At 36.7% G+C, this 19,493-nt stretch overlaps 1 protein-coding gene across 1 annotated transcript in view; it reads left to right on the forward strand.

The window, feature by feature from the left end:
• Positions 1–48: 48 nt before the first annotated feature.
• Positions 49–19,493, forward strand: part of LOC109474581 (dynactin subunit 2-like) — a 26,915-nt gene continuing 7,470 nt past the window's right edge. The window contains exons 1-4 of the mRNA XM_019774913.1: positions 49–249; positions 1,586–1,651; positions 8,596–8,692; positions 18,707–18,771. Coding sequence (XP_019630472.1) covers positions 214–249; positions 1,586–1,651; positions 8,596–8,692; positions 18,707–18,771 — 264 coding nt within the window. The 5' untranslated portion in view covers positions 49–213. The remainder of the gene's footprint in view (positions 250–1,585; positions 1,652–8,595; positions 8,693–18,706; positions 18,772–19,493) is intronic.

The raw sequence follows: 19,493 nt of genomic DNA on the forward strand, positions 1-19,493 counted from the left end.
TGACATCATCCTCCGGACAAGTCACGCGATTTTTCTCGAGATTATTAATTTTTCATTAAAAATTCTTACAGTTATGATCAAAACTTCACAGTTTCTTGTAATTTTCATAGCAGGATGGATTTTCTTGGAATGTCACCGTTCAGTTTACATAAGAAGTAGCCTAAGGGCTTTTACCGGCGTGACGTGACCTTTGCCCTCAAGGAGTTAGGCAAAATGGCGGACCCAAAGTATGCAGATCTACCCGGAATCGTGAGTATTTTACTGTTTGCGCCAATAAATAGACATATTGCGATATTTTAAGAAAACGGTAAATTGCAACATTGTTATTTCCTACGATTAATAACAGTTTTGCTGCTCTACAGAACGTTTTAAGCCTATGTATGGCGTAACTTAATTAGGTGGGGAGGGGCATCCGGAAATGTTGTCAGATCTGAGATATCACATAAAGTTACTAACATTCTTTCGTACAGAATGTACAGAATATATAGACGTTTTCTAGAATGTAGCATAGGAGCTACTTTTTTTATGCTTGGTATTGTTCTAAATATAATAGGGGTCATGAATGATTTGTGCTGTATTATGTTCAAGGAGGTTAAATCCCTTTTTAACCTCCTTGATTATGATGTACAGATTTAATGAAGATCTGAACCCAAGATTTTATAGTTTTTCTTTATTTGAAAAATAATGAATGTATGAAATAGAACTAAATTCTGATAGAAAGCTTTTTATTCATATCATACAATAGAATACAATATGATGGCTGTGAAAAATACAAGATGACACATCTATGAAATTTTGCTAACACTAAACCTAAGACATCCTTACAACTGGATATTATATAAGTGAGGCTCAGTCACCTGTATACTATTTAATTTTCAGACATACCATACATGCACATGCAGCTAGTGCTTGAACCTGTTAAAGCAACAGTCACAAATGTTGCTGCCAATTCAAATTATGTTGCTGTATTTGTTTACATCATATACATGCAAATTATTTGAAGACATATGCAAATTATTGGTTCGTAAACCAGCCAATTGTCACCCGCTTTTTTCCTAACTCTTGCTGGCTGTGACAGATTGGAGATCACTCATATGTTATGTCAATTTGTGTGTCTCTCTCTCTTTATAGAACTATTACTACTAAAATACCAGGGCGATGGTTTACAAACCGTATGATTTCAATCAGTGTTCTAGGCAGCCTGAAATTTTTTTCGTCATCTCAATTTTGTTTGACACAACATCCTATGGGGTCCAGGGGGAGTGCTCTCCCACGAGATCTAGAGTTTTGAAATCTTGACCCTCTGAAATGCTACTTCCTGCATTTTGGCAAGCTCATTTTGAGAGACAAATTTTGCTGGTAGACTAAGCTAAGTTGATGACATCTCTTACGATATCTTTACAATTACATGCCAATTTTTGTCCATCAAAGATGATGGATTGGACAAAATTTTTGTACATCATGAGTGGCAAAACTGAAGTCTAAAGATGTGTCATTCCCTAAGCTGTTAGACATTACTCAACTACATTCACACATTAAAATGCCATGTATGTATCTGAAGTGGGTTTTTTTTTGTCACCTGTAGGACTACCAGCCTGATGTGTATGAGACCAGTGACCTTCCTGAAGATGACCAGGCAGCATATGTTGTGGTAAGTATTATATAGATGGTCAGGGTCCTCACCAGAATTTTTTCACAGTGTAGGGGTCAAGCAAAGACAGACAACTTTCTTCACCATATAGCAATACACAAAGACAATATATCAATACACAATAGCAATACACATTGTATCAATACACATATAGCATTATAGCAATTTTACACAAAGACATGACCAGACCAGTAAGTTCTTTCTAGAAAAAAATCAAAACTCAAAACCCTCCAAGACACTGCTTTTTAAGGGCCAAAATTTTGTCATATTTTCTTAGTTATACTTATAGCTTCATTCTAAAGTCAAATTCTAATGTTTAAAAGAGTTATAAAGGGTCACAGAAAGGTAAGGTATCATGTACTGCTTCATACTCTCCATTGATTTATACTTCTCTAGACGTTGATGTTTTCAACCACTGGTCCTGTGTAGTTCTTATCATAGAGATCAAAGAGGACATTTTCTATACAAGTGTGTTGACCAAATAACGTAATTCAAGCCATGGCATGTACATGTTTGTAGTCATGCAGTAATATGGCAATATTGATGTTAATATGTGTTATGTTAAGTTCCCTAAATGTATTGGTGTTTATATGTAGTACTGTTAAGTTCCTAAAATGTACATAATTTACTGTTTTTATAAAAGTATCTGTCATGTTATTGATGCTCTTTTCAGGACAATCAATTTTGATGTTCATATCATAGTTTATAAACCTATTTTATCAAAGAGAGCTGCTATCTTGTCACTCTGACGAAGCTGATTTATGAACTATCAAATTGATTACTCAACTTCGTGTCCAATTTTCTAGTTTTACATCATCATATATGATCCTGACTTGATGTATTAATTTTTTTGACACCTATTAAACAATTCGTCATATCAAAGTACAACATGTACTCAAAGCTAGGCTTGAATACTGATGTGACAAATGCAATGACATATGCCTATTGCTAAGATTTTAATCATATTCAGATGCTTATAATTAGACAAGAAATCCTTGTCAGGCATTTCATTATAGAATATCATCAATCAAGTCTGTATTCATAATTGCATCATTGTTGATATTACAGGGCTTTTAATGAGTCAAAAATGCTCCAGAGAATACATTGGAAGGTAGACCAGGGTGCGAAATACTGTACCCACACAAAGCTTGCAGTTTGCATGTGATTTTCAAGATATATTTAAATGCATAAAAAATATATTCTGAAAATACAATTTTGCATGTTGAACCTATGTATGACAGGAATAGTGGCACTGCTATGTTGCTGTCATACTCATTTTGAAATGCCCTGGTGTTTCTTTCCTATTTTCCCTGACGATTTTTCTCAAGTCTATCAAAATTTGTCACTACTACATGTAAAAACTTCCCTGTATCATAAGAACGTGGTGTTGGAGATTTTCTTATGTATCTTCACTGCTGCATAGCTAACGAAGACGGAAGGCTGAGTTAGCCTCAATTTTGCATGTAGATTTACTGAATTGCATGTAAATTTTCTGCCAACATTGAGTTTGCATGTAAGAGATAAAAAGGATGTCAAGCCCTGCTGTATACACTTTAGTGGCCACCAATTTTTGTCTTGCTCTTTGTTATTCTGAGCAGCACATGCACAAATGCCTGTAGGCTGGAGGCAATATGGAGTTATGGTTGATCTCTCGCGGACCCCATTCAGAAAATGACTCTATTGATATACTAGCTGGGAGAGATGTCCGACCTGACACAGTTACATATCATGCACTGCTACCAGTATTGGTAATAGGCAGTGTTTGTTTTTAACAGAATGGCGCAATAAGGGCCAGAAAATGTGTGACTATCTTTTTATCTTGCATTTCCTATATCCACACCTTATTCTTTGAACAAGAATGGTCTCATAGTCATATTGAACATAGAGTTTTACGTTTATAATTATATGAATTGTTGGAGAGCCAAAGGAATTATGGTATGCATTTCTAAAATTACGGTAGGATTTCTAAAATTAACACAACATTGTACTACAGAGCTGTTTTCATATCTGATAAAACATTGTACATTGAAATAAAAAGTAAGACAAGTTAAAAACTGATACAAAGACCCTGAGGTAAAAATCTTGAAAGTCTCTAGTGATAATTTCACAGAAATGCTGTCTTTTCAGTTTCCCAGACTGGGACATTTTTCCCAGGCCCGTCCCCTACATCTAATGGCTGTCAAATTAATATTTGATGCTGGTTCCAGCCGGCTTAGTGGAGCCTGTAGGGACATTTTTGCGCTGAGATTGGCGAGTTATTTCCATTGCATACAATTACCCATAACTCTAACAGGACCTATTCCATAAGGTGTAGTCAATTGCAATAGACTTATTCTGTCTATTCTGAAATGCATTTCTTTTTTCTATTTCTAGTTTTGTGCCAAACCTACATGTAATTGTGGCTATTGGGTAAATGAGAGGCATAACTGATTCATTGAAGAAATTTGCCAAAAAAAGTAAAGTCTTTTGTGCCTTTCACTATAGCATTGTACCATTACGAATCAATAATGCATGCTGTCTTGATACAGAAAATATTCAATTAATAACAACTTAAATTATCATAATCCTTTGACTCAGCTTTGTTTCAATTACTAATAAACTTTTATACTATCAGGTCACACCAATTTGATTTGTTGGTTCTCAGATTTTTTCAGAAAAAATGTTAACTATTGGGGCGAAAAAAATAAAAACAGACCTCAAATTCAAACAATTTTAAATTTTTATCAGGAAAAGAAAGTTTTGCTGAAATACTGCTCTTGTGGTGAAAGATTTTGACTGATCACAACTTCTGGAACCATAAATATGACCAGTGTGACGTACATCCTGCATGCGTCATTAATAAAACAGTGGGGAAGTAGACAGTCACATAAAGTTCACATGGAATGGATGATTGAAATTTTACTGGATGACCCAATCTGGCCTGGTTGAAGGCAATTCCTGGAATTTAATGGTGCTACACAGGGCGTGCTTATATTCCATCCATACATTTATCTGCAGAATTTCTGACACAAGTCTTGTGTTTTTATGTGATGCGATCTAAGTGTTCTAGCCAGCATCCGTGTTTCCGTCATTTGACGGAATTTTGATGCCCTTGACGGACCAAAATTTTGACCAATCTGTCATCTTTGACAGAGAAAAATTTAAAGATGTGGAAAGAGATGTCATTAAACTAAGAGAAAAATTTAAAGATGTGGAAAGAGATGTCATTAAACTAAGCTTAGTCAAGCAGCAAAATTTGCCCCTCAAAGTGCATGGAAATACCTGGTAGCATTTCAGAAGATCATGATTTCAAAATCTTAGGATTGTCATGCCCAAGCTCAACATATTATTACATCAAAGAAAATTGAGATGACAGAAAAAATTTCAGGCTGGCAAACAGTCTGGATGTGATTTTGAATATAACAAAAATCTAAACAAGAACACAGTTTCAATGAAATGTGTATAAAATCTACCTAAAACTGTCACTTAAAATTCATTAGATGCATATGTGTGTGCATCCTTTACAATGGATACTGAAACATTACAACGATCATCAAGGAAGACATGTCAAATTCCATGAAAAGTACCATGAAAGAAATTTCAGAAAGAGGTCATTTTGGCAGTGATCCTAGAAAGCTTCCCACTTACATGCAGGATCATATCTGACTCTCAGAGAAGTGATGTCAGGTTATGATAAATGAATTCCAGTTTATCTTTTGAACGGGCTCCTTTCAAGAGGAAACGACACCCATAGAGCTTGAAAATAATGCGCTCGACGTAACAAATTGTAGTAGGATTAGACTGTGGGACATCGATTGTACCCATGCGTGCATTTCCGTTTTGATGTAAATTTCGGCATCTGGCATTGATTTCTGACCCTTGCATGCCGTTATGTGAGCGCGATACGGCCGTGCCGTGTTCGGACATCCGTCGCTCGATGGATCAATACCGCCGCAGCCAGACTGTCTACTAAAACAAAACAGCTCGGGTCATGTGACACCATTGATGTCACTGGATCTGTATGCAGAGGGGGTGAGTGGGTGGGGCATGGAGGGGGAGGATCATTGTTCTACTGAAGGGTTACAGAGAATTCTGGCTGTCAATCATCATTAACAGTCTGACCAATCAGAACAAGGCTGCACGAAATTTGCTTATTTTTTTGTGTGCCCATTTTTGTATGTTTCTGTTTTGCATTTTCGTTTTGTATTTTCTATCGAACACAAGGTACGCTAGCTATATATATAGCCTGGTATGCTGCCTTTTTCACTTTTGTCAAATGAACACTCCCCTTGGGTAAAAAGTTGTAAATTTTACTGATCTTGGTCATTGTGACAACCACACCCAATATAGACCATTCCATTCCAAAAAGGGATTTATTTAGTTTAGGGGAAATAAAATCAAATAGTAATCATCAGTAATATTTTATTAATTAAATGATTGGCTTTAGCCAGAAAATTGACTTTGAAAATCCAGTTTTGCAACCCTTAAATTGCATTGGATGCCTTTAAATGCTACAGCTACATGGCCCCTGTCCTTGGTGCTGATTTGCATTCACATGAAGTTCTTTACTCCTTATTCAAAACATGCCAGCCTACAAACCCAGTAGAATAGTCTTTGGACAAAAATCTGTATCGGATTAAAAAGAAAATGAAGAAAATCAAGATTTTTGTCAAATATGATTTTGCAAACCTTTGGATACAAAGACTTTATTGTAATTAATCAGTTAACTGGTATGCTCTGTCAGAACTTAAAATACAATGTACCGGGTACATATGCACCTTAGTGCAGATAAATTTGGGACTGTGCAGGTTTTCTGATGTCTACCTGCACCTAACCTGCACTGGTCCATGTACTGGGTTTATATACAAGTGTAGGTGTATGTTAATTTCTATTTGCTGCATTGACTGTTACCATCTATTAAATCTAAAAGAAATAATGTCAAAGGTTTCTAAACAGATTTTAGTGTGATCCATACTTCGTAAATTCTGAGTGGTGCAGGTAAAATTTGTCTGGTGCAGGTAATTTTCAACGTTATCTGTACCAGTGTAGGTAACAAGAAAAAAGTATTTCAAGCCCTGACTGTGCATGATATGCATGGACAGCACAGCCCTTTTGGAAGGTACAACGGTGGCTACATTATTAGAATTGCAATGATATGATCAACCCCAACCAGCGTTCCCAGAGAAGTGTCAGACATACTGGCGCCAGCAGTCATTGCTTACGGCACAAAGTGTCAAAAAAATTACTGGCATCAAAGCCAAGATTCTATCAGGTAGGACGGAGTTGATTACTTGTTATTATGTAAAGAAGGCTTTGAAATGTTAAAGGCAATTGCTTTCCATTACAGGATGTCTACATCAGCTGTCATCTGGATGTGGGAAGGGTAATCTATCAGGCCCAGGAAAAAAATTTGCGTTTTCGGTTTTCTGACTCTAGCAAACACCCACTGATCCTAGTCTTTTTTTAATTTCTTCTTACTTGATATATCATTTTAGCCAAAATTTGTAATAAAATTTTTTTTTAAAGAAGAAAATTCCTCCTTTTTGGCGGCCTAAAAACCAGAAACATATTAGTTTTCCTAGGCTTCATTGGAAATGTACTTCTTGTGCTGGTTTGTTAAAATATTTTTAAACAAAAAGGACTGAGTGTTTGATTTTGAACTCCTAATCTCCTAAAAAATTGGACTGCAAATAAAAATAAGCTGTTATCAGTACTGTAAGAACAATTTTTAACAATGCACAGTAACAATATAGTATACAAGAAAGTGTTTGTGCTTTAAACATTTAGTTCCACTGCTGCTAGCATGCTGACTTATAGTTAGAGCTCAAAGTCATTATTTGGTAAAGGAAAAGAAACTCCACATAAACCAACATGCATATATAAACCCAGCACATGGACCGGTGCAGGTTAGGTACAGGCAGACATCAGAAATACATGCACAGATCCAATTTTACCTGCACTAACCTGCATATGCAGGTGGTATTTCAAGACCTTGCATTTGTACATGTACTTCTTTGGTGATAGCAAATAAGGTTTCAGTTGAAATAAGGTTTGTACCCGCATATATTATGTGTACAATGGTGACAAAAGATGTTTTAATTTTAACCCTTTAAGTACCAACATTGACAATTGACCCATTGCAGGTTAAGGGTTAAACCTGTATGTGTATCTAATTAACTTTTATCACCAATTTCAATTCAATTTTTGTTGATGCCATGTCGCCACACTTTTATTACAGATGAAGTTTAGATCATGCCTGGTGATGTCCTGTCCAATTCCCAGTGTTCTACTGCAGTCCTTTTAATGTATGGATGAAATTTTACTCCTGGTGCCAGTTAATGGCCTGCAGTAATGGCTGGTGGCATCCACACGTGACCGACCCAGTTCTGCTAAGGAGAACTAAATGGACTTTGTTTCATCATATTTGTACTGCCAATAGCAATTTTTGGACCATGTCACTAGTGTCAAACTACCTGTAATATTAAAGTCTTAGGCCCTGAAAGAAAATGCTTTCTATAGGTATGAGCTTAGTGTAACTTCAAATACTATCCATACATTAATGTACAAATTATGATCTTAGAAGGAGAACTTTACTGCACAACAATTATAACAGGTATAGCACATGGCAACATGTGTTATATGATGCAACCAACCATCCATGCCCTTTGTTACCTACATAAAAATGTACGGATTGTTTTTCGTCTGTCTGTGTGTGTGTCTGTGTTTGTGTCTGTGTTTCCTTAGCTTGTGGTTAGAATAACTTAGGCCTTTATGAATTGTGATGATATTTGGTATGTGGGTAGATCTTAGGCAAAATTCAAGGTCAAATTTGGGCTTCCTGGTCGCTGCCCTTGATACTGCAGCAGAACTTTTGTTTCTTTTCATGCTGGGCATTACTATGGTCTTGGAGATGAATTGTTACCCTATTATATATAATAACACAAATGTGTTCCACATTTTCCCAGGAGGAACTGAACAGTGACTCTGTGAGCAGCCTACCTGTCAACCCTAACTCTTCCTACGAGAAGTTCAAAGGAAAAGTCGTCTCCTCCAAAGGACTTGGTAAGTAATTGCTTCAGTTCTCACTCACTCTGTCTGTGTGTGTACCAGTAAATTCAGTACAATTAAAGATCTCCACATCCATACATAAGAATTAGGTATCTGAATTACTGAAATGTAATTGAATTCCTGTAATGTCCATGCAGTATGTACATTAATGTGTTAACTTTAAGATAAAAGGGATTGAATGTGAATCAGAAAAGACCAATAATGTTACACACTATATTTTTCTAGTCTTATTCACAAATTAATACTTGTATACTGTATCATGAAATGTTTGGTGCTGGTATAATGAATCAAATGTATTTCTCTGAGTAATGTGTTTTTTACATGGACAAGTGAGTAATTCTGATAAATCACCATGACATCTACATTTACATGCACAGTGCCTCTCTAGTATTCTCCCTGGGTACTTCCTAGCGGATGTTTCTTAGACCTAGCTGTCAATTTGTGCCACATTTTTGTCAAACATCAGACATCTATGTTGGGAATCTTTTGTTACATGCCTGGCCAGTGATGAACTTGATATGATAATGAATTTAGAACACATTAGCAATATTCTAAAAACATTTCCCTAGGCCCTTGGAACTAAAGGCTCCTCCAAATATTGCTAAGGTTGTAAGAGGTACAATTGATTTAGGCTTTAAAGAGTAAAACAAAAGAAAGCATAAATTTCTGTACTGCTTGAGAATCCTCTGTATATATACATGTTGGTCTTACACATTATAAGTTGAAAAATTCCTATAATTTACATTCAATTGGTACTTCATGAAACATTTTCATATTATCCTCATTTTAGGGACTTTGAATGCAGACAATTTAAATGTTATTTCATACCCGCAGTGGTACAAAAACTAAATTATTCTGTCCTGAAAACTAGTCAGTCTTATCCAATTATTCCTTCATTTTGTTGTGCATTGCTGTCAAGACTGGTAACAAAATCTCTCCCTCTGAGCTCTCAAGTTGCCTCCACAGATGAAGAGGAATTGAGAAGCACTTGGTATTCAGTGGAACATGCAAATAGTAATTGGATTTCTCAGTAACTATCCTTTATATCCTGACCACACATACTTAGAGTGAACTCAAATTATATTGATTTTCCTTGTGATTCCCATTGGACATACAAATATTCCCACTCATGTTACATTGTGTAGAATATCTCTGCCTAATGTCTTTCTGTATTTTTCATGGACTTGATTGAACTAAAGCCAATACACAACTTCAAATGTTGACAATTAGTATTGAAATACTGTAGATTTTTACTGTAGATTTTTTTGCGGTACTTTTATATTCGCAGCTTTCTGCTAATCATTATATATATGGTCAGACAGGAGTCTAAATCTCTTGTGCTATAGAATTGCAACATGATGTAACCCAACACTAGTTACCATGGTGACAGATGTCTGGTTCAGGTCATTGACCTTATTGGTTTGGAGAAGAAGATGAAGAGGAATCAGAGCAAAAACAATATGTTTTCCTTCGGTAACCCAAACATCTGCTTGGAGATTAGCTGCAAGTTTCCTTTACTGATTCTGCAGCGTGTACAAATATGTTTAATGTCATCGTCACACTTTGTCAATTGCAAGTTGCACACTGATATCCACTTGTAAAAAGGGTCAGCCAGCCAATTCACTTCATCAGAAGGAGCCGTGCCAACACGTTATGGGATATTGATTATTTTTTGGAACACAAGAAAGACGGCTTTTTATAGCTGTAAGGCCACACCAGTTTAATTTGTTGGTTCTTGTTAATTTTTTTTTTTTCAGAAAAGATATGGAGTGACAGGGCAGAATTGAAGAAAATAAAAACAGGCCTGGGCATCCTATGATAGTCCCATGCAAATGCTATTATAGGAGCCATGAAGTCAACGTACTGGGCTGATTTATGATTCAAACAATGAATTTTGAACTTTTAATCAAACCACTGCATAGATGGATGGAAAAAGTGTAACAACTATAGAAGAGAATTTTTTAAATAACAATGTTTGGTGATGATACTCATTATTCCACCAAAAGAGAATACATGTACACATAAAATGTAAGGAAAGTTGCAACCTCAACATTTTAAGCTAAAAGGTCTGTAAAGCTTTGAAAGCAATTTACTTGAATCTTAATTGTAGCTGAAATCATACATATCCTTAATTTATATCCGGGAGGCATGGGAAGAAAAGTGCTCATGCAATTTGAATACAAATCAAATATACATGTATGCACAATTAGTCATGCAACATCACTTCTAGTTCTAGATTTCAATCTTCTAAGTGCTCGCAATTTGACAATTTATTAAACCTATAGTCCTCAGATTTTATATATCTGTAACTTGTAGTATTGAGAAAAACACTCTGCAAAGCTACATTTGAAATGAAGGGAATTCTTTTTCTTCTGGAAGGGAATTTTTTTCTTTTCTTTTCTTTTCTAGTTTGTTTTTTCTGAAAGGGAAAAGGAAGACATCTCAATCCTGTGAACTGGTTCATAACAGAAGTAATTAGATTGAGTCACAGTGATTAAGATGACTCCATTTAATAATGGAACCTTTTCGTGCACAATGAGGGTCCCTTGAGTCTTGGTGTGATCAGTACAACATGTGAACCATCCTGGCAGAACCTAAATGTTATGCAAAGATCTGACATTTACATGTCAACCTTTTCTATCGTGGTGAAAAGACGAAAGTAGATGAGACAATTGGACGGTGCCACAATCAGTGACCCCGTTCATACCAGACTTTTAAAAACCTTAAATGAAACCGCTAAATAATTACTAAAATTAGCATGGGGAAACCCGGCTAAAACCTCGTTCAAGCGTTTATACCCGACTTTACATAACCGGTTTTGTAAAAAAAATCCTGTTCAGTGAATATCTGGTTAATTGGCCATGATTGCAGTTTGCATGAAAACTGTTCCTCCCGCTCTTGCGATTGTTGTCCTTGGCCTTCTTGTATGCCATCTTCTTTGAAAAGAGCAGCTACATGTAGTGCTCAGCATTAAGCTTGCTGCCAGCAGCCTGGCTACCTTTGCTCAAATTTATGTACATGTTTTACATTTCTAAGGCTTTGGAATCATTCTTCTTAATCAAGCATATCAAGAGTCAGCAGTCTTGCATTATTTTCCATTGAATAAATGCATTGATTCAGAAGCTAATTTTTGGCAAATGAAAGATTTTTGTAGGAGACAGCGCTTTTCAAAAATGCAAAGCTATCCAAAAAGGCATGCTCAAAACCCTAACGAAAGGGATCAGCAGTTCTCAGTGTATAAAATGGCAGGCTAAACAACATGATCACTGGACAATATGCATGGACATGGTTAGATTGTAAAGGAGACAGCCTCACACCACTGAAGCCCAGAGAGAGGTACTAGAGTCATTTTAAAGTGACCTGATGTTGGAGTTTAACAACTCTGTGGCAAATTGAGGTTGCCACAGGTCAATAGACTCTTGTTGCCCAAGGAGGAAGGATATCGAATGGATAGAAGAAACATACCAGAGGCGTGTACTGTAAATTACTTTATGTTCACGTCAGCAATAGTTCATGGTCTGAGAAAAATGGACATGTTCACGGAACTTTACATTCGCAATTTCCATGATCATTTTGGGGTTGAGAGTCGTTTTCAGTGTCCCTATAGGATATTTTCTTATTTTTGGTCGGATTGGTTTAGAAATTTTTCTGTCCCACCCTAGCTTGGTTTGCAGGGTATGTGTCATGGACAAATTAAAAGACCCCTAATATGATATCAGAGTGAAAGAAAAACCACATTCAAGTCTTGCTTATTTTGCAGCTACTATATGAGAACACATATGGTAATGGATATGGTTTTCATTGACTTTTTTTATAACAGCAATCTGTTCTCTACTGTGTGACAGTATTGGGACCATGCATGTTTTTTTCTTTGTTTTTGAATCATATGATAGAACAAAATCACATCCATGAAATCATGTCTGCGTTGCCTATAGCTACAAGCCATTCTGCCCAGCTTACTACTTTGCTTCACAAAATTGCATTTTCTTATCTACAGGTACGTTCACAGGCCCCCGGTATGAATGAAAGCATTCCTAGAGCCAGTATAATGATGAAAGGATGTACAACATCCAAGGTCATTTGGTGTAATTCCCACTGTAAGCCTTCAAGTGCATCAGTGTACGGCACAAGTGCATAGATGTACATGAGATCGGTGGGCGAATGACGTTTTTACGCATTCTGAAATCCTTGGAGAGCTGTAAGATGGATTGGTATGGAGTCCTGGAGGGGGAGGGTTGAAAGTGGCAGTTTTTGAGAGTCTCAGAGGATTTACAATCCAGATAGAGATAATTTATCTTACTATAAAGTTTTTCAAGCATCCTCTTGTGCCCCTTTCCATCCTTGGTACATAGTATATCGTCATATCATTTTCAGTCCTTGAAACACATAACCATGTACATCAATTTTTTCAGCAACTTTCTAATACAGGGGTATCTGTACATGTTGTTTCTTCTTTGCTGAAAAGACTATGACTTAAATTGGTTAAAATCACTAGAAAGTACATGTACCAGACAAATTTTACCTGCTCTCGCACAGAAAACATGGCTGCGAGTGTGAGAGTGTGGGTACAGTCAGCCATTAAATGGATACGCAGCTACCTTGGTAACAGGAAACAAGCTGTGTTTGTAAATCATACTAAATGGCAGCTTTTCATCTTACAGAGAAACCAAGTGTGGTGTACCGCAGTGCAACTGCCTTGGACCATTACTATTTTCCATATTTGCAAACGACCTTCCCACAATAACAAAGCACAGTACAGTAGTCATGTATGTATAAACATTTAACATGTATTTGGAACCCTGTGTAGCTAGTCTGCTGTATTTGTAGCACTACTCCTGCTCCCTTTCACACTACTAATGAGACAGAGACAGGGATTAAGTGGATCGGCATCAATCTTCATTAATCCTCACAACTCATCAGTCCTTAATCCCTCTTCACTGCAATCCACTCCATGTCTTCTACAAGAAAGGTGATGAGTTTATGTGTCACCCTGTTTTTGCACCTTTCTGGTGTTGCTCAAGCCATCAATCACAACAAATTAAAGCTCATGACGTTAGACAGTCAAATCCTCTACAAATACAACAATGTTTGTTGAAAAGTTGAAAAGATAGGTTTTCTTATGTTTATGTTTACCGAAAGAATACTGTTTTTGCTCAATTTCCTCTTCTTCTTCTCCAAACAGTGACCTCTGACATGAACCAATGTTGTGTCTGTTGCCATGGTAACTAGTGTTGGGTTACATCATGTTGCAATTTCATAGCAGAGGGATTTAGACTGCAGTCATATATGATTGTGTTGAGTAAGAACTAACAGAGCAGACCATGTGCGAAGGTTAACATTATGCATTTGCCTTGCAAATGTTACCTTTCTAGTTTTTTTTTTTTTCTCAGAATACAGTTGTAGGAATCCAAGTCTAGATTGCTGCTTTGTCCCAATATCTAATGCAGGTTTTCCTTCCCAGAAAAAAATTGGTTTCTCCATAGTGTGATGCATGATCGTAAATGTAGGGGGCACACTAGTGGCTGGTCATGCAAATGCAAATGAGTCCTCTGTACAAATCATGGCTTGTGGTCCCCAGAGGTTTGAGTCACTCATCTGATGGCCGGAATCACCCAGACCAGATTAGGCCTTAGTCATGTACTTTGATTTTTTACTATGAAAGAGGGACATCAGTGCCAGAATGTACTAAAAAGGGGCTTTGTAGAAAGAAATGAGATGTTGAGCTGAGAAGATGAGTTGAGAAGATCAGATATTTGAGTAAGAAAAGGGCAAAATGACAGCTACTTATCTGGTGGCATAGTTTTCTGATAGTTTCTGCTATTCTATACATGTACAGACCATAAACCATGATTTCTTGCCATGTTGTATCATACTGGAATATATACTGCATTGGTCAAAGTGGCATGTCTTTTTTTTTTGTATGTAGGACAATTCTCATTCAGCATTTGTATCTGGAATGCCTAGACAGAACGCCGTCAAAGTTTTGTCCTGAGGAAGGAATTTACTTCACATTTAAACTTCTATCTGTCTCTAAAAAGTCTAATCATAGTTGTTGCCTTTTAAAGATTGATGGAATTGAAAGTGTTACTGTGTGATTGGTAGGAGTCAGGGATGTACATGTCATGTAGTTTTGTCATTCAGTATTCCTTTGTCCACTAAAATTCTTTTGCTGCTTGTCATAATTGTGTCCTTTCCATGAACTCACGACTACTTGAGTGTTTCCGTCACATGTATCAATCTGTATCACAGCCTGATCCTATTACAATAGATTTTCCCAGGTAAAAGGCATCCATTGCAATTTCAGAGCAGCAAGACAAAAACGTTCTGGCCGAGGAAGCCTGATTGACATTTACTGCCATTTCTTAGCACCTTTTTGTCATCATTTTATACTTGAAGCATTTGATTTTGAAATAGCCCCAAAACATGCTACATGAGGCATCTCTTTATTTTTGGGCACCACCCATAAATAACTAGAACCAGCCTACGATACAAAACAAGCAACCGTCAGTGACATCACATTTTTGCCTCACAGATATCAGTATGCTATGGGATAGGACTGATGCAACCTACTACATTTAAAGAATGACCAGAAAATTGACTTTGAAAATCCAGTTTTGCCACCTAGAAATTGCGTTTGATGCCTTTAAGAAATTGCATTTCAGTCCTTGACTAGAAATCCAGTTTGATGTTTCCATGGTGCTGAATTCAGCGTTGTTGTTGTTTCAATGCCATCCTTGGAAATCGAGTTGTTCTTGTATCGCTTCTGCTAGATAACACAATCAGGATTTACATGGAAATGCAAACATACCATCAATGGCTAGTAACAAATCGCTGTACATAGAAAGCCAGTTGGATGGAGTATCGTGTGTGCCCGAAACCTGGGTTCTTCTTTGTTTTAGTCGGATGTTTGATCAACGTTGCATCAAATTTTGCCTGTGGCAGATGATATCTTTTATGATCCAATACATGAGCATTTTAGAGTTGGATCAGAACCTTTTTTTTATTTTTCAGAAAATCAGCAAATGAGACAAAATTAAGCAGCAAATCTGATAACCAATTGTTGAAATTGGTGTGGTCTTAGATTGTCAAAGACAAACATTTCTGTATCACACGAATAAACCTTTCAATCTTGAATGAAAATTTGGCAGATTTGTCAGGCATTGATTACCATTCTACCACCTATCCATGATGATGTTTTAGCATGAGCTGAGTCATCCCAGCTTAGTCTGGGAGCAAATTGTCAGATATGCTTCTGAATCTCAATGAGCCCGTGGCAAAAACAGCATAATAGATCTGTACTTTGATAGATATAATTGTGATTTTCATCCATTAGGACTTAGCACTTTTCTTATATACAGTTTCAGATGTTTAGGCTGCATACACATGTACACCAATTCAATCAATTGGTTCTCAGATTTGCTTTTTTTGTCTGATTTGCAAACAAATTGTAAAGAAGATTCAGGTTCTGGATCAACCCCAAAATGCTCATATTTTGGCCCAAACAGTTGACAAAAGCTCATTTTCTACCTACTAAGTAATTGTTACTGTAATAGTTTTTTTCCATCTATCAAAAAGTTTAAAATTCCTTATTTTGAATTATAAACCAGCCTGATATGTTGACGTCATGGCTCCTATCATAGAATTTTGGGCTATCATAGGATGCCTAGGTTTTTTTGGCCTGTCACTTTTTTTTTTTTTCTAAAAAAAATTCCAAGAACCAACAAATTGGTGCAACCCTCATAGAATGCAGAAGAGCTGCACATACAAGGTTTAGAGTCAGTAAGCTGTATGGGTTTGGACACACTGTTAAGCCAGCGATCGATCAATTCCCATGAGTGTCATGTTAGCAACCGTGCATCCTCAGTATCTGTTAAATAAAGGAAATTGCATTTTTGTAAAATTTTCATCCAAAAAATACCCTACTGTAGTTAATACAGATTTTTTCTGAAAGTTGATCTATTGGTCTAAGTCTTGTCCTGGACAAATTTTTTCGTGCTGTATATGAGAATGATTTTGTGATAGAAAAGCCGTTGCAAGCTTCCTCTGGGGGTTGTTCTATTCAGCAAGACGTAGAGTAATAAGAAATCAATATCTGTAGTATGTCAATGATGAAAAATTGATAATTCCGGAGGTAGGCTAGAAGCCCTGACTCCACTGTGTGTGGGTAATGTTCACTTAATAACAGGCAACCTTAGGCCACACCAATTTAATCAGTTGGTTCTTGGATTCGCCCGCCTCATTTTTAAAAAAAATTGTAAACAAAGGATTCAAGTTCTGATCAAAAATGACAAATAGCTCATATTTTGGCACCAACAGTTGAGGAAAGTCCTTGTCTTCCTAGTTGTGACAGTATCTATGTTTACTGAAGCAAAACATTGTTTTTGCTCTGTTTCTTCTTCTTCTTCTCCAAACCAATAAGTTCAATGACTTGAACCGGATGTCTGTGACCATGGTAACTTAGGTGTTGGATTTCATCATGTTGCAATTTTGTAGCAGGAGGGATTTAGACTTAACATTATACATTTGCTTTGCAAATGTTACCTTTCTAGTTTATTCCTTTTAACAATGCATTGGTTTGATTAAAGATTGAAAAACCAGTCTGGTATGTTAACTTAATGGCTCCAATTGTTACACATGGCCCATCCTCTCACTTTATATTTTTTTCTGAAAATATCTAAGAAGCAACAAATCAGATTGGTGTGGCCTTATGTTCACTTCATAACAGACAACCATATCTTGCTGCTAGCCAACAGTTGAGTTGTAAATCTAAAGCTGTCGGTGGTAATAACATCCTTATGGAAAGATAGTAAGGAAAACAAATTGATGTTTGGAGGGCATTTATTGCAATGTATTAGGATTATTACTAGGTAGAAAGAGTTATTGCACAGTGCACAGTTAGCATACAGATAGTTGGTAGTGTGTTATGATAAAGGGTGTCACATAACACACCCATGTAGAACTACAATTTGTTGGTTCTCTGATTTGCCCGCTTCTTTTTTTTTTTTTTTTGATTTGCAGAAAAGGAAAATTCAACTGAGTTCTGAATCAACTCCAAAATACTATTATATTTTGGCCTGAACAGTTAAAGGAAGCCACTTCTCTTCAGAATTGTTGCAATTTTTCCATCTATCAATGCAGTGGGTTGATTAAAATTTTCTTTAGCCAAGATTTTTCATGGCTCCTATCATAGCATTTGGGGCTATCATAGGATGCCTAGGCCTTTTTTTCGCTCTGTCACATCATATTCTTTCTGAAAAGATCCAATAACCAACAAATTAAATTGGTTTGGCCTAAATGCTCATAATTTTGTTGATTATTGACCTTGATGCATGCATGTGTTTGCAATTTCACAGCAATTTTATTGAGGTGTCTATATATTTATCATCCAGTATGAAAGGCTTCAAACTTAAACATTAAAGGCTAACAATTTGCCAAAATACATGCTCCTGATGAATATGTGTAATGTACGAGCCAAAATAAGACTTGCGTGCAACTCAGTCCTGATAAAATATTGATAGTGATTCCACAGTACTCCGTGGACGTGCCCCAGATGTCTGCGTGTCACACAAATGAATCAAATGGAACAGTAACTGTTGTAACAACAGTGATGTCATCTGATTGGTTATGCATGCACAGTGGAAAGTGAATAACTTTCTATCGCCAAGATTTTTTGGCCAAATTACAAACCCTAACACAATTTAGGCTTTGGTTTGTTTAAAAGTTTAAAATCAATTATTTGAATTATAAACGAGCCTGGTATGTTGATGTCATTGCTACTAATATCATAGCTTTCAGGGCCATCAAAATCTGTTTTTTTTTTTTTTTCGCCCTGTCGCTTCATATTTTTTCTAAAAAAATCCACAAACCAACATTATCTAATTGTTGTGACCTTAGTCCTTTGTACATGTATTCTGTGCTAACCTTCCAGTTCCACCTAACCGTATGACTGTATTTCCTGCCCCTGTCAGGCTGACTAACTCCTGTGCCGTCATCGCTTTTGTTTTCCAGATTTCTCAGATCGTATCAGCGGGTCCCGCAGGACTGGCTATGAGACGCGCACCGAATACGAAATCGTGAGTGGAGCACTTGACAGCCAATGGGGGGCATTGTAACATATTACACATACGGATGTGGAAATTGTGCGAGATTAGAGGGAATAGAAGGAAAATGGTGTTTTCATGAAAATTGTTCCACATACATTTATACTCAGTTAACTTCAAATCAGCAGCTAGATTGAGAAGCTAGAGCTAGGCCACACCAATTTCATCAATTGGTTTTTTGAAAAAAGAAAAAGATTTTAGGTTCAACATCAACTTCATATTTTGACCCAAACTGTTGAAGAAAGACTTTGTCTTCTTACATGTAGTTGTTAAAGTTTTTTTTTATCAATGCATCAGTTTAATTAAAAGTTCAAAATTCATTGCCTTCGACTGAAGGCTATGCCTTCGGAGAAGGTTATGAAATCGGGTTTGCACTGTTTGGCAGATTAGGCACGATAACTCTTGAAGGCAAGGTCCGAGGTTCACGATTTTTGGCAGGCAGGTTGATTTAGGGGTGGCCATTGTCAAGGCTAAAAATGGGCTTCGTGGGGGGTTCCTAAGTCACTGTAGTTGACCTTGGTTTTTGGTGTTTTTTCCTTGTCATCAAGATATCTCGAGAATCCTTAAATGGATGTTCATTATTTTTAGTGGGCAAGTTACCGTTGAAAATGCCGAGGTCAAGTTCAAAGATGGGCCCCGTGGGGGTTTCTATGTCACTGCAGTTGACCTTTGTTCTTGTGTTTTTCTTGTCTATC

This window comes from Branchiostoma belcheri, unplaced genomic scaffold (assembly GCF_001625305.1).
Source record: "Branchiostoma belcheri isolate BF01 breed outbred unplaced genomic scaffold, Haploidv18h27 scaffold31, whole genome shotgun sequence".
Taxonomy (NCBI): Eukaryota; Metazoa; Chordata; class Leptocardii; order Amphioxiformes; family Branchiostomatidae; genus Branchiostoma; species Branchiostoma belcheri.